Source organism: Erithacus rubecula (assembly GCF_903797595.1).
Source record: "Erithacus rubecula genome assembly, chromosome: 16".
Taxonomy (NCBI): domain Eukaryota; kingdom Metazoa; phylum Chordata; class Aves; order Passeriformes; family Muscicapidae; genus Erithacus; species Erithacus rubecula.
The window spans coordinates 16,362,222-16,386,889 of record NC_136668.1 but is presented as its reverse complement, the minus strand read 5'-3'; the positions used below and the strand labels follow the sequence as shown (position 1 = coordinate 16,386,889).

Genomic DNA, 24,668 nt, shown 5'->3' with positions numbered 1-24,668 from the left:
ATGTGCCACTCCTGCTGTGGGCGAGGGGCTGTCCCTCCCTGGTGCCAGGCAGGGGCTCACTGACCCTCAGCACCCTGTGCTGCTCTCCCCCAGCTCAGCTGGGAGCCAGCTCTGCCTCTGGGGTGTCCTTGGGGTGTCCCCAGGTGTCCCTGTCCTGCCAAGGCACGGCTGGCACCACGGGCAGGCACAGGGGAGGTTTTCCATGCACTGCATCCTGCACAGAGTCATGGGCTGGTTTGGATTGGGAGGAACCTTGAATATCTTGTTCCACCCCCTGGCACCTTCCATATCCAAGCTGCTCCAAGCCCCAGTGTCCAGCCTGGCCTTGGGCACTTCCAGGGATGCAGGGGCAGCCTCAGCTTCCACTGTGCCCAGCTGGGAGCAGAGACCTGGGGCAGTGGCAGCCCTGGGGTGCAGCAGTGGGAAGGGGCTCTTTGCCCCATTGCTGCTGAGTTTTACCCTGCACTGTGCTCAGGCTGGCATCTCCCATCCCTGGGAGGTGCAGGAACCCAAGCAAAAGAAGGATGTGGGAGGAAGGATGCAGGGAAAAGCCCTGGTGCTGTGAGGCACAAAGCAAGGCTTGGGCAGAGCTGGTCACCATTCCTGTCACCAGCTGCCTCTGCCACACTCACACCTCATGGCAATGGCTCAGGGTTTGGCTTTTCCTGGAAAAACTCTCCCCAGGCCAGGAGGAGCCAGCAGTGGACAGCATGTGTTGCCAAACATCCTCCAACATTGCAAAACACGGGAAAAAGCCCAGAGCCAAGCACCAGGAATCTCCATGCAAATCTCATTCCCAAAGCAGCAGCAGCCTTGCACCCTGGGATGGCAGGAAAGCCACAGGCTGGCTTTGCACAACGCTCCAGCCTCTCCTTAAATTTCAACAGGGATTACCAGGCAGTGCCTCTGACTGAGCCAGCAGAGTCCTGGCAGCCCCAGCCCCAGCAGGGAACTGTCCCCTGGCCAGCAGCAGCTGCTCCTGGCAGCTGCAGTGGCACAGCCAAGGCAGCCAGGCTGCTGGGGGGCTTTAGGGACCACAGGGATCAGCAGCTGAGGGTGAGAGCTGTGCTGGCTGGGAGAGGAGCTGACACCAGCCTGGGGTGGCACAAGGGATGGCTCCATCCCTGTTTTCTTTACTACAAAATTCTGTGCAACAAAATAAAGCCTTTGCCAAAGGAAATGGGCCCCAAGCCAGCTCCTTCCAAGGCTCCCTGGAATGCTCTGAGCTCCCATCCCTCGGCAGGCACTGAGATTCTGTGCAGGTATCAGTTTTTCTGCTCAGGATGCTTTTCCAGCTGGATGTCTTTGATGAGCTTTTCTGCAGAGGTGGCATGGAGCTGGAGGAGCAGGGAAACCTGCCTGTGGTGAATGGTAAAACCCTCTGGCAACGCCGTGACGCTGCTCCAGACTCAGTGTCTAAATATAGACTCTCATTTATTATCCTGCAGCTGCTGGCTTTGGTGTGAGAGCAGCCAGGGGCTGCAATGATGCTCCCCTCACCCATGGCTGGGACTGCCTGGACACATCCACAGGCTCACACTGGCACAAACAGGGTGCAAAGCATAAAATAATCCACAAACCTTTTCCCTGGGTGTCTCCTGAGAGAAGAGACTGAGGATAAATCTCCCACTCTGCATCCTGTAAGGGTTTGGGTGTGCTGGCATGGATGGGACCCCCTGCTCCTGGTGAGTGGTACCCAGACTTGGGTGGCTTTCCTGTGGCTTCCCCACTGCCAAAATCCAGGGATCTTCCTCAACCAAACCAGCCACAGATGGAGCAGAGAGGCAGGAGGGGCAGGGAGCCATGGGTGCCATGGAGTGCCAGGTCTCCATCTCCTTCCTCTGAGAAATAAATCCTGGTGTGACCCTGGTGCTTGGCAAATGATGCAGTAGTTGCCTGTGGTGCCAGGGAGGCAGCAAGAGCAGCCAGGCTGAGCACTGGCCCCCGTGGCTGGTTGGGGTGAGGAGCCCCCCCTGTGTGCTGGCAGCCACAGCAAAGCCACCATCCTCTGGCAGGAGGCCTGGCTGCCTCCATCAGCACATCTGGCAGAAAGGGTGGAAAGGAGGGATGCCCTGCATGGCCAGGCAGCCAGGCTGGGCTGTGGCCCTGCTGGGACTGGCAGCAGCCATCCCCCCACTCCTGGCAGCGAGTCCCATTGGGACGGGGCCAGGCAGGATGGAACTCCAGGCATCCCTCCTGCCTCCCCCTGGGTTCACACTGGGACATTGAGCTCCCTGGGTGGCCAGAGCCCTGCTGCCAGCCTGCCAGCCCCCTGCCCCACAGCACACAGCCCCCAGCTCCCCTCCACAGCCACCCCAGCAGGGCCAGGAGAGGGGTAAACCACGGATCATCCCTGCTGGAGAGCAGCAGGACCCACAGCAGCACCAGCCCTGCACCCCACACACTGCTCCTGGCAGCTCTCAAGGGTCTCCCAAGCTGTGGGGTCTGCTGGGGCTGCCTCATCCCACCAGCAGCAAACGCTCCTTGGGGACAATGGGATGGAGTGGTGGCAGCAGCAGAGGCAGCCTGGTGCCCACTGTGCCTGTGCCACCTGCTCAGGGGGGCACTGGGAACCTGCCTGGCACCCCTGCTGCACACCCACCCTCACACCCACCCCTCACACCCAGGCACTGGGAGGGTGGGACACAGCCCCCCTGAGCATCCCCCCAGCAGGGACAGTCCCTGCTCTGAGCATCCCAGCCCCTGGCTGCAGCTGAGCCTGGTGGCAGCAGAAGCAGCCAATGTCCAGGGACACGAGGAATGTCACAGTCCACAGTCCCCACACAGGGACAGGCAGCACCAGGCATGGGGCTCATGAAAAAGCCACCTGGAATGACAGGTCCTTGAGTGTCCCCACTGCCATGGGGGCTGCAGAGAGGCTGTTCCTGCCAGTGAGCAACAGCACCTCCCTGAGCCTTTTGGGGCTGCTCCCCCTTCTCCCCTCATTCCCTTTCCAGGCACCATCCTACGCCCGGACTTTCAGCAGCCCAAAAACCCCAGATGTGAGCCCTGGGTGATCTCCACCTCCTTGCTGTGCTGACATCTGCTGAAGCGGCACTGAGGGGACACAGGGACACACACCCTCTGTTCCTGCCTCCCCCCTCGGCCCCAGAGGCCTTTCCCCTGCTTTCCCCCATCCAGGAGGGGCATAAACCCTTGGGCAGTGGCTGGTATTTGGGTAAGAGGCCACCCTGGGGTAGGGAGGCAGGAGCACGTGCTGCTGCTGTCCTGCCACAGGGCTGGGGCTGTGCCTGGCCATCAGCACGGGCTGCAGCAACTCTCCCACGGCCCCCAGCAACACCCCCGGGAGCCCTGAGCCAGCTGCAGGGCTGACAGGCAGGGGAAGGGCTCAGAGGGGAGCACAGCCTGATGCTCTGCCCTCTCTGCCTCTGGCTCCCTGCACTGCAGGGCTCCCCACTGCTTGTTCCCCACTCCAGGACTGCTGCAGTGCTGCTGGCAGGAGCTCTGTGCCCATCTTCCATGGCATACTCTGCCACAGAGCTCCTTCCCCCTTCTGCCACGCTCCTCACCCTCCTCTGGCTACCAACTGTGAGCCTCTCCCACCTTTCCCATGGGAGGATTTTCCTGACACCCACCAAGGGATTTGCAGCTATAAAGTGCTCGCTCAGTGCCATCACTGCTGCCCGGGAGCTGCTGGCATCCACCTTGGCAGACACCCAGCACTGTCCTGGAGGAACACAGGCAAAAATCTCACCCTGGCACTGCAGAGCCCAGCCCAGGGCAGCCCCTGGCCCTGGCCATCACCCCTGGCCAGGGGCACGGGTCCCGTGGGAGGGAGGCAGGCCCCAGAGCAGGGGACATCCAAAGAAGGAAAAGAGCTGGAAGGATGGAGGAGCCGGCCGGGCTCCCTGGCCAGCCAGCCCATACTGTAAAAGGAGAGGGAGCAGGGAGTGCACAGCTCTGGCTCCAGCAGTTATAAGATGGCTGTGAAGCTGAGAGAAGGAGGAGAAGAAGAAGCAGGAGGAGGAGGAGGACATTAACCCTCCCAGCACTGCACTGAAGGGAGATGAATGGCAGCTTTCCAGAGGCTCCACTTCACAGTAGATGGATTGGGGACCACTCAACTCCCACCCAATAAAATCCAGCTGATGATGCTTTCAGGCTTGGCAGGGCTGAGCTGGGAGATGCTGACCTCACACAGGCTGTGGGAAGCAGGAGGAGAAAGAGAAGGAGGACCATGACAAATAAAGGAGGTGACCCACCATGGGTCCTTGGATATGGACTCCCTGAAAAGATTCCCTCCCACTGCTGCTGCCCTGGGGCAGGAAAGGGACACCCCTGGTGCCACCCCTCTGGGTGCCTGCACTGCCATCCCTTGCTGGCTGCTCAGCAGGGAGCAGCAGAGCCAAGTGACTGCTCAGCTTCCCTCCTCTTGTCCCTGAGGACACTCACGTGAATATTCACGTTTTTCCTGCTTAATGTTTTCCTTTCAAAACATCGGGCTTGGCTTGCCCGGTGCTTTTCTGCAGGATTCATCAGAGCTGCAGTGACTGGAGGAGCAAAGGTATCGGGCACTTAACAACTTCCCTTCTCCAAAGTTTTAATTGGTCATTGACGTCAAGTGATTATTGAGAATTATTAATTAAGAAAGCATTTAAGAGCCTGGCTTTTGTTGAGCTTTTGCCATTACAATTAGTTTATCGGCCAACAGGAGAAACATCAGCCTTTGCAGTCACTTGGAGTGCAGCAAAGTGCCCATAATTAATTTCCTTTTCCACAGCAAGTGCTTTGCTCTGACCTGCCTTGGGGACTCGCCTTTCTCCAGGTGTGCCAACCACAACAGCCCTGGAAACAGCCAGGGACAGGGACATCAGGATGGGAACAACATGTCCCTGCAGCCCTGCACAGGGTAGCAGCTCCTTTCGGGAAAGCATCCTGGCCACACGCCCTGATCCTGGGGAGGAGGCCACCCTGCCTTTGAAAGAGATTTTCTTTTCATCTCCTTCCTGCCCTGGGGAGGCAGCTGCCTCACAGGTGCTTGGCACTGAGAGGATGTGTTTTGGCAGCCCAAGGCTTTCCAGGAGTTCCCTCAAGCCCCTCACACACCGGCTGCACCCACCGCAGACAGCAGCAGGGTGCTGGGGGCTGAGCTGGGGCTGGAGGCAGCAGAACCCCATGGGATCCTCTAGGAATGGGGCTGGAGCACGGCCTGCTCCTGCCTCAGCCTGTGCACAACCTCAGGCTGCTCCCTCCAGCAGCAGTTGCTGCCTCTCCACCTCTGCTGGGCCACGAGCAGCTCTTCCTTCCCTGGGGGATCTGGGGTGCTGGTGGATGGGAGAGGCTGGGAGGGGAGCTGAGGGGCTGGCAGGGTGCAGAGTGCAGGGTGCAGGATGCAGGGATGCAGGGGTGCAGGGTGAAGGATGCAGGGATGCAGGAGTGCAGGGTGAAGGATGCAGGGTACAGGGATACAGGCTGAAGGGATGCAGAATGCAGGGTGCAGGGTACAGGGATGCAGGATGAAGGGTGCAAGATGCAGGCTGCAGGGATGCAGGGTACAGGAATGAAGGGATGCAGGATGCAAGGATGCAGAATGCAGCCCAGCTCTGCACTCCCAGCCAGATTCTGCTGCTGCTGCATCATTCACAGCACCCCAAGTGCAGCACCAGCAGGGACCAGCAGCCCCTGCTTAGCAACTGGGTCAGCTAAATATAAATGGAGCAGCCCCAGAACCAGGCACTTTCCTGCCTTGCATCATTGACACCCTAAAAAGCACAGCCTGGGGATCAGGGCTGTGGCACCCGTGAGGCTTCACCAGAGGCTCTGCTGAAGCTGCTCCTTTGCACCCATTGTTCCAAGGGCTCCCACCCTCCACCCTGCTCCCTCAGGAGGTGGGGGACCAGGTGGGACAAATGGCTGCAGGACAAGGGGACCAGGTGGGACAGATGCCTGCAGGATGGATGCTCCCAGGAGGCCACAGCTGCAAGCTGTGTGCACCCCTCCACACAGAGCAGCCCCCAGGAGGGAGATTTCCACTTCCATTTATCCAAACCAACCAGATCAGTTCCCAGGCACCAAGGCAAGCAGCTCAAAGCCCTTCATTAGGGCTGGGCAGATGCCTTCCAGCCCAAGGGGTGCAGGCGTGCACCCACAGGTTCAGCTCCCCAGTGCTGCACATCCCTGGCTAAGAACATTTAGTAGGAAAACTCTGCAGCAGCATGACTTAGTCCCAGTATCCCCAGTTTGCTGCACCCCAAGGGCAAATGCTAACCACAGTGCTGACTGTCCTGTAATTTGTGGGTGCAGTAAATCTGGTGCTGGAGCCCAGGAGAGGCAGGTTGGGGGTGCTTTGGGCTGCTCCCTTCACAGCCTTTTTGGCACCATGTGGGAGAAGAGGGATGGTGCTCACCCTGCACCCCACACACAGCCTGAACAGCCCTTTGCAGCCTGCAGGTCTCCAGTTGTCTGCAGCTGAACATCACCCACCCCAGAGGGTTGGTTATTAGGGAAAAACACTTTAATGAGGCAGCTCATTAAAGGCAGGAACAGATTAACCCAGGAACCTGAGGAACTCGGTGACTGCCGAGTTCAAGAATAGGAGAAATAGACTTTTCCCTGGCAACGGTGGGAGATGCTGCCTCAAAGCAGTGGGATGAGCCCTTGAATCCTCAAAGCCCTTTCAAAGCCCTGCACCCTCCCAGGAGCTGTATGAGCTCTGCAGATGAAAGATGCTGGGAAGGGTGGACCACAGCTTGAAACCTATGAAAACACCCACTGAAATACAAGTGGAAAATACTCCATCCCCAATAGTCAACTTCAGGCTCTGCCTCCTCCACTGATCAAGCAAAATCCCAGCACCAGTGTGGACTTCCAGCAGGGATGCTCCAGGGAGAAAGCCTTTGGCAAGACACAACCCTGCTGCACAGGAGCTACGTGGGAGGAGAGGCAAAGGCAAGCAGAGTTCAGAATTACGGTCACCACAGAAAAATGAACCCTGGGAAAAAAAAAAAAAAACAACCCAGCTCCATTTCCCACTATGAGGAAAGGTTTGCTGCCCATTCCTTTGGAGAGGCTGAGTGGTGGCAGGGGATACCAGGGTTACCTGACAGCCACTCCAGCAGCAGGGTGAAGAGTCAGGCCCGTGCTGTGGCTGTTATGAATGAAGGTGGGAGCAGTGCAGCTAAAGATAACTTTGTGAGCAGGGACTATTAATAGCAATACTCCCAGGCTTTCTCTTTGTGCTTCCTCGGCGGGATGGAGGAGCGCTAATGGATCGAGCCCTGCGGGGAAGGGCTCCGTGTGATCCCTGAGCCCAGAGTGCCACTGACACCCTCGAGGAACGAGCAGATGCAGTGCCACTTGTCACTTGCCACCAGTCACTTGCCACTGGTCACTTGCCACCGGTAATGTGCCACCGGTCACTTGCCACTTGTCACTTGCCACCGGTCACTTGCCACTTGTCACTTCCACTTGTCACTTGCCACCGGTAATGTGCCACCGGTCACTTGCCATCAGTCACTTGCCACCGGTCACTTGTCACCGGTAATGTGCCACCAGTCACTTGCCAGCGGTCACTTGCCAGCGGCACGGCACCGGCCGGGCGCTGGGAGTGGGGATGCTGGCGAGGCTGCTGCCATGCCGGTTTCCATGGCGACTTCAGCACTTGGCGCGAGATGGAGATGACGGGATCAGCCAGAGGAGTCACTGAGCGGAGCTGGCGTCCTCCGTCTGCCGTGGCCGGCGGCGCACCCGGCCAGCGCGAGCGGCTGGCACAGGGCGCACACCCGGCAGCCTCGGGGCATCTGGGTCCCCCTCTCGTGTGGCTGACTGTTGTCCTGGTGATGCAGAGCCTGCACATCCCATTGGCTCCTCCCCGGCATCTCCAGGAAAGCTCCGAGCCCAGGTCTGTGCCCCAGGCTCTGCCCCAGCACGGCATTTCCATTCCCAGTTGGGAATGTCTGTGTCCCCTGCAGCAGGACACACATCCCTTCACACCCCTGTTTGTGCCGCTGGCACAGCCTGGTACAGTGGTACCCAGCTCCTGTCTGCAGCAGAAGGAGATGCTGCAGGCTGGGGCTGAGCTGGCACCGGGACAGCCCTGATCCTCACTGGCCCTTGGCCCTGCAGAGGCTTTCCCTGGCTTACAGGTAATCTAAGATCAAGTGCTCCAGCCAGCCGTGCCTGGTCAGACACACAGGGACACCGCAGAGCAGTGGGGAACCGAACACCTGCAGCATGTGACTCCCCAGCTGGCTCAGCCTGCCTGGCCCCAAAGGAGCACTCCCTGGGGACCCCAGCCCTTGCCAAGCTGCCACGTGTGGCCGTGGCATTCCTGGGCTGCAGGCAGGAGCACACAGGGCCGGGGCAGTGGGCTGGGACCCCCGGCACCCCCTCCCAGCCGAGTGCAGGATCCTCGCCACACACCCTTTTATTCCAGCAGTGCAATTAGCCTTGCTGACCCCTGAAATCCTCAGCCTCTCTAAGCAGCCATGCATTAAATCCCAGATCCAAGAGTGGAAATAGACTTTGTAAAAGGCTTATGGCCCTATTTATTACATTTTACGCACGACGGAGCCGGACGGCGCTGCGGCCGCTACCGGCGCTGCCTCCACGCCGGACAGCCGGCCGGACACACGGACACAGGGGCTGCAGTGGGCAGCAGAGCCTCGGCGGGTGGCTGCTCCCAGCCAGGCCTGAGCTGCCAGCTGAGTGCTCCTGCAGACACAGGGATATCGATCTAGATGAAAGCCAACACCGCTGCCGGGGCCGGGTAACCCAATCTGCCGCGCATTTGTATTCCTCGGAGCAGGGCGGGAGGGCTGCAGCCATCTGCCAGGGAGCCGGGGGATCCCGGGACACTGCGAGCCCCCCACACGGAGCCCCGCTGTGCCACCCCCTCCTCCACCTCACCTGCGCCCTGCCAGGGCCCAACAACACCGAGCTGAGCAGGGCATGGCCCAAACTGGAGCTGGCAGGTCCCGGCCGTGCAGGGGAGCGGAGGGGACAGCGCACGGGGCTCACAAGGTTGTCCAAGGGCACCGTGTGCAGCCGGCGTGCAGGTGTTCACTGACACAAACCTGGGGTCCCACGGCTCAGCCAGGTGGCTCCTGCCCCAGGGGGATGGCACCACAGGCAGCTCTGAGTGAGGGCAGGGATGGGTGTGAGGTGTGCAAAGGAAGCAGCACCAAAAGCACAGGGGCAGTGCTCAAACAGCTGAGGGACCCTCTGCTTTCCTGCAGGAAACTCAAGGCAGCTCCTGTGTGTCTCCAGATCCCAAGGAGCCCCTGCAGCAGCACTAGGCCAGGGAGCCACTCTTGTGGCAGTGCTGCAAAGCAGGAGGGAGCAGAGGGAAAGACAAAGGTGTCCTCTCCACACTCCTAAAACGAGCCAGCTGCAGAGACTCGTGTCCCCAAGTCCCTGAGACACCAGCACACACACACAGAGCTGCTCCCCACCTCCTTGGAAGGAACACAGGGCACCTTCACTGCAGGGCAGTTGGAAATGTTAGGAGACAAAGCAAAGGTCACCCTGTGAAACTCAGTTTCTGTCAACATTTGGTGCAAGGTGTGAGCCTGGTGATGCCAGGGGATGCATGAGAGCCCCCCAAAGCACGTGGTCAGACCCATCTCTTGTGCTGACCCCAAAGGCAGAGAGCTCTGGTGTGTGTGAAGAAGCAGAAGTGGGGCCATGGGCTGTGCACAGTGCCCAAATTCTGCCAACACCTGCATTTCAGAGAAGTGCACAGGCCCTGGTGCCCAGGAGGGTGAGTGTGTGTGGGTGTCCCTGAATGCCCATGAACACCCCTGCAAAAAGGGAACTGGCACCTCTGGGGTGTCCCTCAGCTTGGGGCTTGGTCCCAAACCTTTCCCTGGCTTTGCTGCCTGAGGCAGCAGAAGGAGTCATGCACTTCCCTACCTTTCCACCCAGTGCCACGTTGTGAGGGTGATTCCTCTCCAATTCCAGCACCCCGAGGTGCTGCAGCCCCACAGGGCTCCTTGGCAGGGCTGGGTGTGGAGGTTTCACCCCATAGCTCAGCTCTGCCTCAGTGCTTTGGAGTACAGATCCCCCTTCAAAGGGAGGTGATGCCACAATAACAAACAGTGTTTGGGCCCTGGCCTCAAAAGACATTAAGACATTTAGAAAAAATCCTGCACTCCACATCTCCACAGGTTTGTGCTTCCCAACCCAGTCACTGCCCTGAAACACTGCAAGCCCATCCTGCTAATGGGGGATGGATTAATGCCCCCAGGCCCCAGGGAATGAGGTTTAAACTCCCCACAACACCCGTGCACAAAGGTCCCATACCCGCCAGGGCACTGGCAGGCTAATCCTCCCTCCAGAGCAGCTGCTATATTTAGATATCTAAATGAGACAGAGTGGCTCTTTCCAAAAAAGAGTTCGTTTGGGTTACATAAATACAGAGAGAAAGTTGAAAGCTGTGTTTCCAGGTCCTTGCACTGCCATGAGCGAGCAGCAGAGATGAGGACAGGCTCCCCCTGATAATCTGCCTTTCATGTATTTTTGACTCAGCTGGATGTGCAGACGGGTTTCCAGCTCCTCAGGGCACTGCTGGACACTGAGGTGGACACTGAGGGCAAGCAGACCCTCAGTTCTCCCCGGGGAAATCACTCTGCATCCCACATATCCTGGCAGAGAAAAGGAGCAGCCAGCACCCATGGCATGGGCAGGAGGAGACAACAGGAGTAAATAAAGGGAGCAGCTCCAGCCCTTCCCATCTGTGCTGTCCCAACATCCTCTCCATGACATCGCTCTCCTCTCAGCTACCAACTTCCTTCCTGCTGCATCCACTTCCACATCCCAAAGCCTCTGGTCCCATGGAGAATTCCCAAGAGAATGTCCTGCACACCTCCCACAGCTCACCCCAAACTCCGGGGGCTGCTCCCCAGTTCAGCTGGGGGGTGCTCACCAGCAAAGCAGTGTCCCCCCCAGAGCTGGGTGACAACATGGACCGTGAGGGATTCTGGGGACACAGGCCACGTGCTTTCATTTTCAAAATATATATAAATAGACATACTTATTCCTACTTAAAAGGACACGGCAACAAGGGGAAAAAAAACAAAAACAGCTCAAATACCATCCAACCTTTCAGCCTGAGAAAACCACACAGTTCTCACAGGCTTCAGTTCTGTTACCTGGGAAATGGGCTCCAGCACTCGAAACCCGCATGCGCCAGCCTCCCTGTGGGGCCCACACAGAAACAGAAACTTCCTTTTTAAGAAAAAAATTGTGATTTTTTTTTTTTTTTTTCTGTTCATTATCAGCACGGTTTGGTCGTGACTGTGTGCGAGCCTGCTCTAAAGGAGAAGCGATGCTGGTGGTTTAAATCTCCAGCTGTGCAGAGCTCTGGGGTTGATGCTGTTGGAGAGGAGGTTTGAAAAATCCTAAAATCCTTGTGTCATTAAGATGTGGGAAGGTGGCCTTGAGCTGTACACACCTGGCATGGGCAGAGCTGCAGGTCCCCGAGCCAGGGGCGAAGGGAAGCAACCTCAGTTTGCAGGCAGCCAACAGGAATGCAAAGTTTAATTAGCTGGAAGCCAAGGGCTGTGGAAGTTGCAAACATTTGCACCGAGGCAGGGAAAGTGCCAAGAAATCAGGACAGAGGACTAAAGCTGGACAAAGTTCAGCTGGTGAGCACCCTGTGCATGGCAGCAGTGGGTGCTGGCAGCTCGCCTGGCATCAGCCAAGCTGCACCCTTGGCCAGCTCTGCCTGCAAACCCCAACCCCACACATGGCCCTGCTCCCAGCCCAGGAGCGTGGGCTCTGCCTGGAGCAAAGGAGCAAACCATGGCCACCAACTCTGTGCCCACCAGTGTCACCATGCTGCAGAGCATGGGGAAAGACAGCCAGAGCCTGGCCCTGCTTCATCCTTCCAGGAGAGCTGTGAGTGCCACGTTTGTCACCTCCAGCTCCTCGTTGTCCCCTTGGCACGTGCACAGCCATGGCCCCGGTGTGACCAGTGCTGGTCTCAGCTCCAGCCCAGCCCTGTGTGCATGCAAAGGGGTCATGGCAGTCTCCTGAACACCCTGCAGCTACACATGCACTTTCTTCATGAAAAAATAATAACGTGGCTCCCTCCTACCTAGGAACTCGGCTGAAAAAATGCAAGAAAGGCTCAGCAAAAATGCTGCTCGGCAGCTCCTCTGCACCCCCAGGGACAGCTGGGGCTGCTCCAGCCCTGGGTCACCTCGTGGCAGGACAGCCAGGTCCCCAGCTGTCACTTGTGAAAGCCACATCCCCCCTTGCACAGCACAGGAGGGAGCAGAACAAACATGAAGAGAGGCAGCTGGGCTTCCTTCCATCCCCACAGCCCTGCTCAGGACGCTCGGCCCTCGCCACAGGATTTCCTTGCTCTTGACGTCCATAAAAATTAGGAAATGAGGGTTCCTTGGGGAATAGGTGGGGAATTTTGGCAGTGGGGGTGAAAGGATGACACTTTCCACATTGCTCCCACCATGTGCAGTGGACAAAGCAGGTCCTGCAGCCTCCCCAGACAAAGGGGAGAGGAGAAGTGACAGCAGTGCTGAGCTTCTGTTCCCTGAGTCAAACTCAGAAAAACTGAAACAGGAACCGAGGGGCCTGGCTGTGCTGGCTCAGCAGAGGGGCTGCAGTGCTGGCCTGGCCACAGGGCCACAGGAAGAATTCAGAAAATGCATCTCAGTAAAGATATGCTGCTGCCCTGCAACTGTAGTCCCTGCAAGAGCTTGAGGCGCCACCTCAGCACAAAAACATCCATATAAAGCATGTACTGCTCATCCCAGGGGAGGGGAGAAGTGTCACATCAGCCCTTGTCCAGCCTGTGTCTCCATCCCAACTGCTGGGTGGGCAGGGGGCTGTGGGGACAGAGATGGACAAAGCTCCTGGCACCCTTCAGCATCATCATTCTCCCCCAAAGAAGCTCCTGGTGCTGGGGTGCCCACCCAGCTCCCAGTGCCTGCAGGCTTTGCCTTGGGACATGGGATGTGAGATAAGGGAAGTATTCTCCCTAAGCCCCACATTGCTGCCCAAAGCCAGCAGAGATCAAAGGTTCCTCTGGCTACTGGATGTGCCCCCAGGGCTGCCACAGCCCCTCCACATCCCCCACCAGCAGACACCACACTTGCCACATGAAGAACCCCTCCCTCGAGGGGGGGTTCCCAGATCTTCCACAGCCAAGGGAGATGTGCAGCTTTTACTTTTCCCTGTGTTAATTCAGAAGTGAACTGGTTTAATGCAGCAGCTCGGCCTTGACTGTTGCCTGCACGTGGGGAAGTGCAGCGAGACGGGGCTGGATAAGGACAGGGCTGACAGAGCCTGAGCGCAGCCGGATTGTGCAAAGTCCTTCGGCGTTTCTTGGAACTCCCATTATTGAGAGGAACAAAAAACACAAACCAAAAAAAAAAAACACAACCCACCGACAAAACCAACCGCCATAAATAAATAAATAATGATTTGCGAGCCAGAGTTCAGGAAAAAGTGCTGAAAAGCAGAATGGCTGAGAGATAAGGGAAGGCAAACACATTGGCTGGAGCATCACCCAGTGCCTCCAGTGCCGGTGCCCATGGAAGTAGGTCAGTACCTCACCTGACCACCCGCCCCATTAACTTCAACCTTGAGTCCTCACTACGAGCACAGAACATCCTCGTCCAGGCGCTGTGAGATGCTCTGCAGGCAGCAGGAGGTGCTGCCATTGAAGGCTGCCCACTCCTGGGGTGCAGCCCCTCACGGAGCGTGGCGGCGGCCCCGGCGCGCACAGAGATCCCCCCCTGCTAAATCACTTCAGGCTGCCAAGCAGTCACGAGAAATGTAAGCCCGAGCCGGGTTGCCATGGAGCAGGGCTCAGCTGCGGAGCCTGAGGCCGATTCCTCCTAAGGAGGTGTCTGCAGGCCAGGCCCTGCCAGCGCCACACGGGCCGGCCCTGTGGAGCCACAGGTCTGGGGATCCCTGTGGAGCCACAGGTCTGGGGACATCCCTGTGGAGCCACAGCTCTGGGCATCCCTATGGAGCCACAGCTCTGGGGATGGCCCTGTGGAGCCACAGCTCTGGGGACATCCCTGTGGAGCCACAGCTCTGGGGACATCCCTGTGGAGCCACAGCTCTGGGGACATCCCTATGGAGCCACAGCTCTGGGGACATCCCTGTGGAGCCACAGCTCTGGGGATCCCTATGGAGCCACAGCTCTGGGGATCCCTGTGGAGCCACAGCTCTGGGGATCCCTATGGAGCCACAGCTCTGGGGACGTCCCTGTGGAGCCACAGCTCTGGGGACATCCCTGTGGAGCCACAGCTCTGGGGACAGCGCTTCCCACTGCTGCAGAGCCCCATGGGGACAGTGCCCCTGGTCCTGGTGACACCATCTCCCTGCAGACGTGGTGGCTTTGGCCCTGGGATGTCCCCAAGGCTCCGCGGTGGTGGCACGTGCTGGCCAGAGGGAATCGTGTTCTTCATGGAATCATTGAATTGTTTGGGTTGGAAGAGACTTTAAAGCTCATCTATTCCATCCTTTGCCATGTGTAGAAACACTTTTCACCATCCCAGGTTGTTCCAAGCCCACCCAGCTTGGCCTTGGACACTGCAGCCACAGCTTCTCTGTGGCACCCTGTGCCAGGGCCTCATCACCCTCACAGGGAAGAATTCTTTCCTAATATCTCCTGTATCCTCCTGTATTTTCCTACTCTCAGTCAGTTTGAATCCTTTCTCCTTGTCCCATCACCACAGCACTGCAGCTCCCATATTCTGCCACAGCCCCCAGCCCCCAAAGGGGATCTCAGAGCCTGCTGGGCTCCTGCCCTTGGCACCACACCAAACCATCTGCCAGGAGCCAGCCTGTGACACCCCTGTCCCCAGCCCTGCACCAGGGACATGGCACCCATTCCCCAAAAACAGGAGAAGGGGCATTCCCAGAGCATTTTTAATTAGATAACCAGCCGTGCCAAAGAGCTCGTGTAAGTGGAGTTCCTCCCTACAAAAAGGCTTTTGACATTGGAAAGGTTAATGTGAGAGAGATCCCTCTCCCTCACAAAGCTCCCTTTGCTGGAGGCCCTTGTGGAGCCCTTAATTATTCACCTGTTGGAGAGGTGCCTTTCCATTACGGCATGGGAGCGGGGCAGGGATGTGCAGGCTGGCAGGTGGGGGCAAACCCCCGGCGTGGGGGCACTGCCAGGGTGGGGAACACGGCTCAGAATCCCGGGGGGAAGGCAGGCAGGTGTGTGGGGATGCTCTGAGGAGCAGGTTCCAGCCCAGCCCTCCTCTCCTCCCTCCTGCCGCTGGCTCTGTCTCTCCTGGCTCAGCTCAGACTCTGCTGTGCTCGCCAGCCTTTGCTGGGGTGGGGACAGCCATCAGCACCCCCAGCACCCTCCAACCCCTGCTCCAGCACGGTGACAGCCACCAGGACACAGCCACCCTGCTTCCCAGAAAACTTCAGCCTTCTCCAGCCCTGGCACTGCAGCAGCCTTTCGACCCACGCTGCAGCAATGCAGCTGAGGATGCTTTTTGCACAGGCCCTCGGGCTGTCTGTCGTCCAAACCCATCCCAAATCTTCAAGAGAAAAGCCACAGAAGAAGCAGGATATGGGTCAGCTTAGTGAGGACTATCAAAAATTAGGGATGCATCCCCACTCCATCACTAGAAATGCCAACCCAGCGCGGGCTCGCTGTGCCGCCTGCACTCATCGATGGATTAAGCTGTTAGCAGGAGGCTGGGAAGTTAAAGAGGGAATATTGTATTTCAGTTCATGTGATCTTTAAACATCTCTCCAAGAAGCAGCCTAGGTTTTTGGGGTTTTTTGTAATTTTTTCTCCCCCCCACTGCACTTTGTTTGGGGTTTTTACACGAATTGAAGCCGAAAGAGCCACAGCCTCACACAGGGATGCTGAGAGCTGCTCCGTGCTGCTCTCAGCAGAGCTGAGCTGCCTGGCTGGCACTTCCCAGTGCCTGGTGCCAGCAGATGAACCAGCCACAACCAGCTTCGTACCTCTGAGCAGCAGAGTTGCACAAAATGGATTAAGCAGGCCCAGAAATGACACATTTTGAGATGTAGCAGAACAAAATCGCTTTTTTCTTTGTTGCCAAAAAAAAAAAAAAAGAGGAAAAAGAAAAAACAGAAAAAAATGAAAAAAGGAGTTGGCAGATATCAAGTGAAAACCCCTGACTTTCTTTCTGTAGCAATGCAGGTACCACGTGAATCATTGCTGTCCTCGATATGTAAATAGAGGTTAGCAGGCACCCTCAGCACAAACCCTTTATGAATAAGGGACTGATGCAGACACCCCTGCCAAACCTTCCCCTTGCTCAGGATTCCTCCCCTGGAGAAAAAGGCATCGCCTGGCACCTGCATCAACTGCGCCTTTCTCAAAACCTCCTGCAAAAGCCAGGGCTGGGGAGGAGCATGGGCGAGAGAGAGCAGCAGAGTCCCAGTTCCTCAAAATTTCCACGAAGGAAACGGCTGCCATTCATCACCTCGTGGCCTCCTGACACCGCAGCCTGTCAGGATAAGCTGCTCTCGTGCTGGAGCTCTGGGGTTTTTGGGGCAGCAGCTTTGGGGCTCCACGGAGGAGTCAGTAACCCAGTTGTAAGCACAGTAGTAATGGGGAGAGACGTCAGCACCAGCCCGGCCCGCCTCCTGCTCCCAGTTAGAAGGCAGCATGTGACAGAGCCAGGGCTGGAGCCTTCCCCCAGTTTCATCAGAGGTTAAGGTACAAGCACAACACATGCTTACAACTTCAGGCGGTTCTTAGGCAAATGCATGCAAATCATAGCCGGGGGGTGGGGGGGGGGCTGTTTTTTCTTCTTTTATCTTTCTTATCTTTTCTCCCATCCCAGCCCTGAGCCCCTCAGCGCACATGGGGACAGAAGAGGAAATGGGATTACAGAGAGCAGAGCACAGAGGGGCTGCATGGGAGCTGCAGCGAGCTGCAACGCTGCCCTCGCTGCTCCTCTCCTCCCACACCTGCAGACTTCGGACCAGAGCTACCTGTGCTGCTCCCTCCAGCACAGAGCACGCCAGGGACAGGCAGAGAAAGCAGGGGACACAGCCAACCACGTTTCATAAACTTGGTCTCATTTCAGCACAGGCCATTTCACAGTTCCAAATTTTCCAGGGAATGTTCACAACATGGTGGGCTCGCACCAGAGAAGGATGACAATTCGTAGGATTATTTTTTTTTTTCTCCCTTCCCTTAGCAATCCCTTTTTGGAATAAGATTCTTAAATTGGCACATCGAATGCTGACCAAAAAGCAAAGAAAAAAAAAGAGAAACAAGGCTCCAGGCACGTGCTGCAACCATAAGAGCTTTTCATGTCGTGGTTAACACGCGGAGAACGGGAGGGTTGTGACAGGGAGTGCAGCCAGGAACTTTCACCTGTTCAGGGAGCAATGGGGCTGGTGGGAGCTGCAGCCTTTCTCCCAAGGGATGGCATCCCACACGACCAGCCCACTCCCAGGGACAGTGTCCCACACAAGCAGCCTCCCCTCCTCCAAGCTGGTTCCTTCAGCAGTAACAAAATGGAAAAAACCCACAAACTGCTTACAAAACCTCGGCCCACTTCTCACCTTTCCTGACCCTCCTGCTGTAATCAAGCTGTCAGCAGCTCTTGGTTAAGAAGCCGGGCTGCCTGCCCCCCGCTCTGCCCCCGGTCCCGTGCCAAGCCGGAGCGCTCTGGCACTGCTGCATGCGAGCAGAGGTGCTGGGACTACATCAATCTGGCTGGTGGCAAGCCCTGCCTGGTTCTGTCTGGCACACGCACCGCGGGCAAATCTGATTTACCAGGCTGTTTGTTTTGAACCCAAACGGCGGCAGGATTAACCCTCGTCCTGTTCCCCGCAAGCACACAACACACTCCTGCTGCTGGCAACAGCGGGGCTGAACTGGGAGAGAGCAAGGGTTGGGATGAATGTGCTCGCTTCACAATCTGAGCTATTTTGTAATCCGTGGTTATGAAAGTGAAGGGTCGGGGGGGATGATACATAACTACAGAAAACTCTTCCCACTTGCAGCAGCCTCATCAAGCTGACTGCGAAATGCGTGCCCCGGCTCCGGCTCCTGCCCGGTTTATTGTATAGCGCCTCTCTTGCAGCCCCCAAAATGGAAAAGCATGCGAGCCCTATAGCCAGCACGGCTCGCTCTCGTGATCCCGCCGGAGCTGCCAAGGAGCCTTAATCTGATTTTAATACCCAGCTCCGTCCAAAACACAGCCCATCCACGTTTTGGAGCCGGGCGACTTGCAGCACCGAGACCCCTGTCGCTGTCGCACCACCCCCCCCCCCCCTTCCTCCCCAAACCTCCATCCCCCAAGATCCCAGCCCGTATGCGTGGAACTGACGCTCGGCATGACTCATCCCCCAGCCCGGCTCTATCAGCCCCTGCGGATCCCCCCCCATCCCCGCCCGCACCGCGCCGCCCCCTCCCCACCTTAGGAACAACCGGGGGGGGTCGGTTCTGTACCCAAACCCATGGACCCATCAACTTGTCCCCCCAAATTCCCGGCCCGTGGGGGAATGGGGGGGCGCGGGAGTCCACGTGCGAGTGGTGCTGAAAGCGCCGGCGGGGCCGCGGGGCTGCGGCCGCCCGGGAGCCCCGGGAGCCCCGGGAGGGGCGAGCACAGCGCCGGGGGTGGCTCCGCACCGCGGGCACAACCGGACCGCCGCAGAGCCCGGCGGGCGAGCCCAGCCCCGCACACCGGCTGTGCCCCGGGCTGCCCGGTGTGCAGCGGGGGGTATGTCCGTCTGTCCGTCTGTCCGTTCCACCCCTCCAGCTGCAGCGCAACGCGGAGCCAGCACAACCCCCACACACCCCGCGCTCCCTACCTGGCTGTCAGCGAGGTAACTGAAGACGAAGGAGGAGAGATCCTCATCGAGCAGAGAGCTGCAATCCGGCCCCGGCTCCGCCATCTTCCACCTCCGGCTGGGGCTGGAGCACCGAGCATGCAGCAGGCGCGGCGGCGGCGGCGGGAGCCGGGCGGCCGGCGGGGCGGGGAGCGCGGAGCGCCGGGGCGGAGCCGCCCCGAACCCCCGCCCGCCCGCAGCCCCCGCCCGCGGCTGCAGGAGCCCGGCTCGGGGGGGAATCGCTGCCAGAGACCCCCCTGGGCACTTTGCAGTCACCGCTTTGTGCGCCCCTTGCGAGTGGCACCCCGTTAAAGATGGGGTGCACAGTGCCACCCGCTGCTGCTGCACGGCTCCTGGGTCGCTCTGAGTTTGGAGGTGTGAGTGCTGCGTGCAGCGGGGTAGAACTGGGGGCACATCCAGGCTCTCGCTGGGGTTTTTTAAGTGTCCCGTAGTTCCTGCAGGAGTGCCTTCCCCAGGGATGCACGCACAGAGGGAACCCGCTTTGAGCGATTCTGCTGCGCGCACCTTAAAATTGCTGGCGTTTAAAAGTGGGAGCGCCCAACAGCACCGAGCACCTCTCAACAGTCCCCATGTGGAGATGCATAAATCTCGGATTTATCTCAGATGGGCCTGGGGTCACTTCCAGGCTCACTGGATCTGCACTGAAGTGGGACCAGGGCACTGCAGTAAAGTGAAAAAGGAGCAAAAGATCTTCTGATTTTCCTTGTTTTCATTTCAGCTGCTGCTGCGAGCATCTTGATGTCACGCACGTCATCTTTCTGTCTGGGGTTTTGAGGCGTATCCTAAAAGCCCTTTCAGAAATAATTAATGATGGGACCAAAAATCTCATGAATGTTCTATTTACTTACCCGTAGCAATTACATGGGAAAGAGCAGGGCTTGGCACTGCAGCCTGAATTAGCTGATACACAACCAACCAAGTGGCAACACCTGCAGCCTAATGGCTCCAGATCCTTGAATCCCCTCAGACTGCCTACACAGCCCTGCAGGGTCACTGTAAAGAGCTGATGGAGCAAAGTGATGTGGAATTATTAGGGTGGGGAGCTTTGTGCCAGGCTCTCAGGGGTGAGCAGAAAGTGCTTCTTCCTCTGGCAGGGAAGGCCCACTGCCCGTGCGTGCTCTCTTTGCTGTTGTTTCGAAGGCAGAGCTGTTTCCAGCCACTGTTTTAATTCCCCCTGGCCTCCCTTTGGTTCAGGACATATTGTGAACACCATGCAGTGTAGCAACACTGGGTTTTCCCTGATGATCCCCAGCCTTGCACCAAAGGGAGATGCCAAGGACAGCAGCGTCTGTTGTGTCACTCTGATGAGAGCTGGAGGCCAGGGTGGCCTGGCTGCTGGGATGGGACAAAGCAAGTTGCTGTGCACTCTAGTACTAATTTCTGTTAACTAGTGCCAAAACACTTACCCAAGGTGCTTTTCCGGCTGCCCTGCCAGCAGGGAAACTTCTCTTCCCATGGGTGGGCGGCCTGGGCCCCGGAATGCCCTGCCAGGATTCACATCTGTAGCTCACAGCAGGCACAGCACAGTCAGCAGGGCCAGGGGAGGAAATTGCCTTGCTCTGGGCCATGTGCAATCCCTTGAAGACTGAGACTCGAATTCCAGGGTGACCAGTGATCTGACGTGCATTCCTTCCTTTGCAGGAGATACAATGATGAAGGCTACGTAATGAAGATGAGCTGAGAACAGGAGGGATGTTTGCCCCATCAGGGCAAAAAGCAGGGCTGGAAGGCCTCACCACAAAAGTAGTCCTTTGGGAGGAATTTGTTGCAGGAGAGGTTCTCACTTGAGTATCTCGTGATTTCCTTTGCACCAGCTGCACTCAAGTAGGAAGTAACATTTGTGGGGATTACTGGTGAATCGTCATTCGAAAATCAAGTTGTGCATAGCTGGGTTTTACGGAAATACCTTTTTCCTTCTGGTCTGTGTGCAAGCACATTTCCTCCTCCCTTGCTCTCTAACTGAGAAGATGAGCCCTTCCCAGCCTCCAGTGGTCACAGCCTGCAGGACACCCACCCTGGCAGCAGTGTGGAGGAGCATGAGGAAAGCAAAGCCCAGCCTGCCCCATTTCCCCTCTGAAAAGACAGGTTAGGGCTTCTTCCAGCCCTGCAAACAAAACTGGATGTGACATTGGGGTCAGGCTGCCCTTGTGCTGGGAGGGGGACAGAGGATAGCAGAGCACAAGGGGGGCATCTTGGCCAAGTGGACTTTCTACTTTTTCTGGGTTTCAGTGGGGTCCTGCAGGATGAAGTACAGCTGTTCACGTGGCTGCATGTTGATGCAGCTTCAGCTCCTGACTGCTCTGGACTTTTGCACAATCCAAGCATTTTTCTGTGCCTTTTGGTTTTTTTTCACCTGTGAAATGGAGATCACACCATTTCCCTGTGCCCTGCAGTTTCTGGAGGAATTGGTTGAATAACGCTCATAAAAAGGGCTTCAGAAGCACCAGGAGAGAGGCGAAGGAGGACAAGATGTTAGAAGTGGTGTTGTCTCCACCTTCTCAGAAGTCGGTCATGTGGCAGCCTCAGAAACACCTGCGGTGGGTAGGGATGGTGTCTGGGACGCCGTGGTGTGAATGGGACATGGCTGTGCCCGTGTCACACACCCTGCCCTGCCCACAGCTCTGCCGTGTGCTCGCAGCTCTCCTGCTCAACCAGACCCTGAGCTTGGAGAGCAGGGCAGCTCCCAGAGCTCCAGCTTCTGCTGCTCTCTGTATTTATGGATTCAAAGAGGTGTCAGCCACACTCGAGCAGAGTTAAACCCCCTGAGCTGAGCCGGAACGCTCCGTGGCACCGCGCCGCTGCTGCAGCAGCAACTCGATGCTCAGCCCGGAGGGGCTGGGGATAACATTACCGAGGTAAAATATAACAGGAAAAACTTGCAAATGTCCTTTCAAAACAACAGCTAGTGAGTAATGTCATTGGGCCAGCGGTCAGGAGGGGACAGGGTTTGAAGGTAGCCGGAGCTTGCCAAAGGCCAGGCATGGGACAGGGTAGGAGCCAATGAGCTCCGGCTGGGCAGGAGCCACCCCGGCCGGGCGACCGCCCGCCCTCGCTCTCACGTTGCAGCTGCCTCTGTTTGTGGATGGCAAAATGTTGTAAGGAGCGGGCAGTGAGAGGCAGCGGCAAATGGGGCTCCTCCGAGTTACAACATCCCCAGCAGCCGGCGGGTCCCCGCCAGCCCCCCGCCTGCTGACACTCTGCTTTGCACGGCGTGAAACGCAGCCCCGGCTGGGACTGGCGTGGTGGCCGCTCTGGCTGGGGACCGGGGAAAGGCTTGGTGTGCTGGCAGGAGCTCCGTGAGCCGGTGGCAGCAGGAGGGGAAGGTGTCCCCAGGCTCCCCGGAGCACTCTCCATCCGTGCAGGCTCCTGGCAGTGCCATGCCCTGGGGTTCGCTGAGTTTCTCTGCCTGGCTCCTTTCGGCGAGCTCTGCTTTCCCTTCCTGCAGCCCTGCTCAGCCTCATCCTTCACCTGAAGTCACGAGCACGGGGACAGAGTGTTGCTTTGCCTCCGTGCTTTCTGTGCCTCATTAGCTGTGCGCACCTGGGAGCTCCTGTCTCCTCCTCCTCCTCCCCCTCAGCTGGTGACAGGAGGGCTCTGTTACGCTTCATGGTCAGCAAGGAGTGAAAGTCTGATATCCTCCCTGCCACAGAGCTGAGGGATTGTCCCCTCGGGCTAGGGAAACAAAAGTGGATTTTGAGGGCAAGTGGGTGCTGGGTGGACTCCTGGCTCTGAGAAAGTAAATCCATACAGATATTGCAGAGAAAACTTAGGAGGAGACAAATGTGATGGCAAAGGAGCAAGAGGGGGGTTTTGTGGCCGCATTGTTGAAACAGATGGGAATTTCCCGGAGCAAGAGGCAGAGCCCAGGCAGCGGAGGGTAGGGAAGGCTCTTGCACGATGGCTCATGCTGCCCACCAGCTGTGTGGGCTGAGCAGGGGACCAGGATGCCCATTGAGTCCTTATGGCACTTTCAGTGACTCATTTGTCCACGGAAGCAGCACACCCACAGCAGCTGAAGCAGCCTGTCCTCCTCCCCAGGCTGCTCTGGCGCAGCAGGGCCAGCCGGCCCCTTCTGCCTGGGGATGAGAGGCTGGCAGCAGCCCAGGGCACTCGGCTCATCCTGTGCCTCGCTTCATCTGGGGGAAGGAACACGCTGTCAGAGACCTTGCACTGCTCTTTCTGCACTGCCTGACATTCCTGCAGCCTGTCCCGTGCTGCCCCAGGGTCGGTGTCCCCCGTGTCCCCAGAGCAGCCTGGCACAGGGCACCAGCCAGCTGTGGCACCAGCGGGAGCTGCACCATCCGCTTCACGTCCCTCGTGTCCCTTTCACCTGGCTGAGCTCTGGCAGCTCTGACACTGTGCTGGCAGTGTCTGTCACAGCCCATCCATGTCACCCCACTGGCCTCTCACTGCCCCCCTGCCTCATCCCTGCCTGCTGAGCTGCCTCCAGTCCTGGTGGTGCTGCCTGAGCTCCCTTCACTGCCCATCCCTCTCTGGCAGGAGACCACCATGGGCTGGGGTATCTCCTGTGCCCCCCAGCTGCTCCCAGGAGGAATGAGGGACATTGGGGTAGCTGCCTGAGCCCCAGTCTGGCTTCATCCTCCTCTGCTGATGGCTCCAAGAAGGGCAGCTCCTCCTGCCTCTCCCCGGAGGCTGCTCAGAGTCTGGGTGCATCTCTGCCTTTCTCAGTTTTATCTGCCTCATCCCTGAGACATGCCATGATCAGCAGAGCAGGTCCTGATCCCCCTGCACCAGCAGAGCTGGCCAGGGCAGTGAGCAGTGAAGGGAGACGCTTTGGATCTGCAGCGCTGCTGAGCAAGGACTTGCTGTTCCCCAAGCAGCTGTTGCTGGCAGGGATGTCCACGGGCATCTCCTGGCTCGTGACTCCCAGCCTGCCAGGCTGGCTCTGTCTGTCCCTGGGCCTCCATCTTGCAGCACCCCCTCCTCCCTTGTCACCAGCTGTCCTCTGAGCATCCCCACAGTGACTGGCCACCCCTGTCCCCAGCTCCTGCAGCCCTGGCTGGGCATGAGGGCTGGTGCTCAGCTCCTGGCACCCTCTGTTAGAGAAGAAACCCCTCTGCAGCTGTTCCCCCCCTTGAGAGGCTGGTGAGCAAAGCCACCCTCAGCACTCTGGGGAGTTGGGGGCTGGGGAGTCAGTGGGGCTGGATGGTGAGGGGTGGGCAGCAGGCACTGGTGCATCTCCCAGCCCTGTGCAGACACCGCTCTGCTGCTCCTCAGCGCCTCAGCACTGTCTCCCTGAGCAGGAGAGACTCCAGCTCCAGCCAGTGCTATAAATAAAACCACGTTCTTTTATCCCGCCAAATAGGTTCTCATTGATTTTACCTATTCCTCCTCCTCCCTTTGAATCCCTTTGGAATGTGAAGTCAGCTGTGGAGGAGCCTGGGGAGCCGCCAGCCTGGCTGGGGAAATGCCACCCCCTGCAGCCCCTCTTCCTGGGAATAGCTGCTCTCCCCTGGTTTTCCCTCTCTGAACAGGCAGCACCACTGGAGGAGAGCAAACGAAGCTCCCTGGTGGAAGTTTGCCGGCTAATTATTTATTAATGTCCTGACAGTGCAATCGCCGGCAGCCAGACAGCCCCTGAGCCTCAGGAGAAGGATGAGGAGGAGGATGGAGAGCCGAGGAGCTCGGGGTGAGCTGACACTGCTTCAGTGTCCAGCTGCTCCGGTTACCCATTGCTGAGATCAAGGGCCCATCCCAGAGACCCTGGGATGTGCTGAGAGTCCCAGGGTGGCCCCAATCCCTCGTGGGCGATGGCAGGAGTGGGGCTGAGCCCCCCAGAACAGGCAGTGTTCGGATGCTGACTCGCTGCAAGCAGCGCTCCCGCACACAGGAGCTCCCCGCGCAGGGAT

At 58.1% G+C, this 24,668-nt stretch overlaps 1 protein-coding gene across 1 annotated transcript in view; it reads right to left on the bottom strand.

Moving 5' to 3' along the window:
• The window catches only part of PPARGC1B (PPARG coactivator 1 beta), a 41,687-nt gene extending 22,748 nt beyond the window's left edge, over window positions 1–18,939 (bottom strand). The window contains exon 1 of the mRNA XM_079319862.1: window positions 18,760–18,939. Coding sequence (XP_079175988.1) covers window positions 18,760–18,843 — 84 coding nt within the window. The 5' untranslated portion in view covers window positions 18,844–18,939. The remainder of the gene's footprint in view (window positions 1–18,759) is intronic.
• Window positions 18,940–24,668: the final 5,729 nt, after the last annotated feature.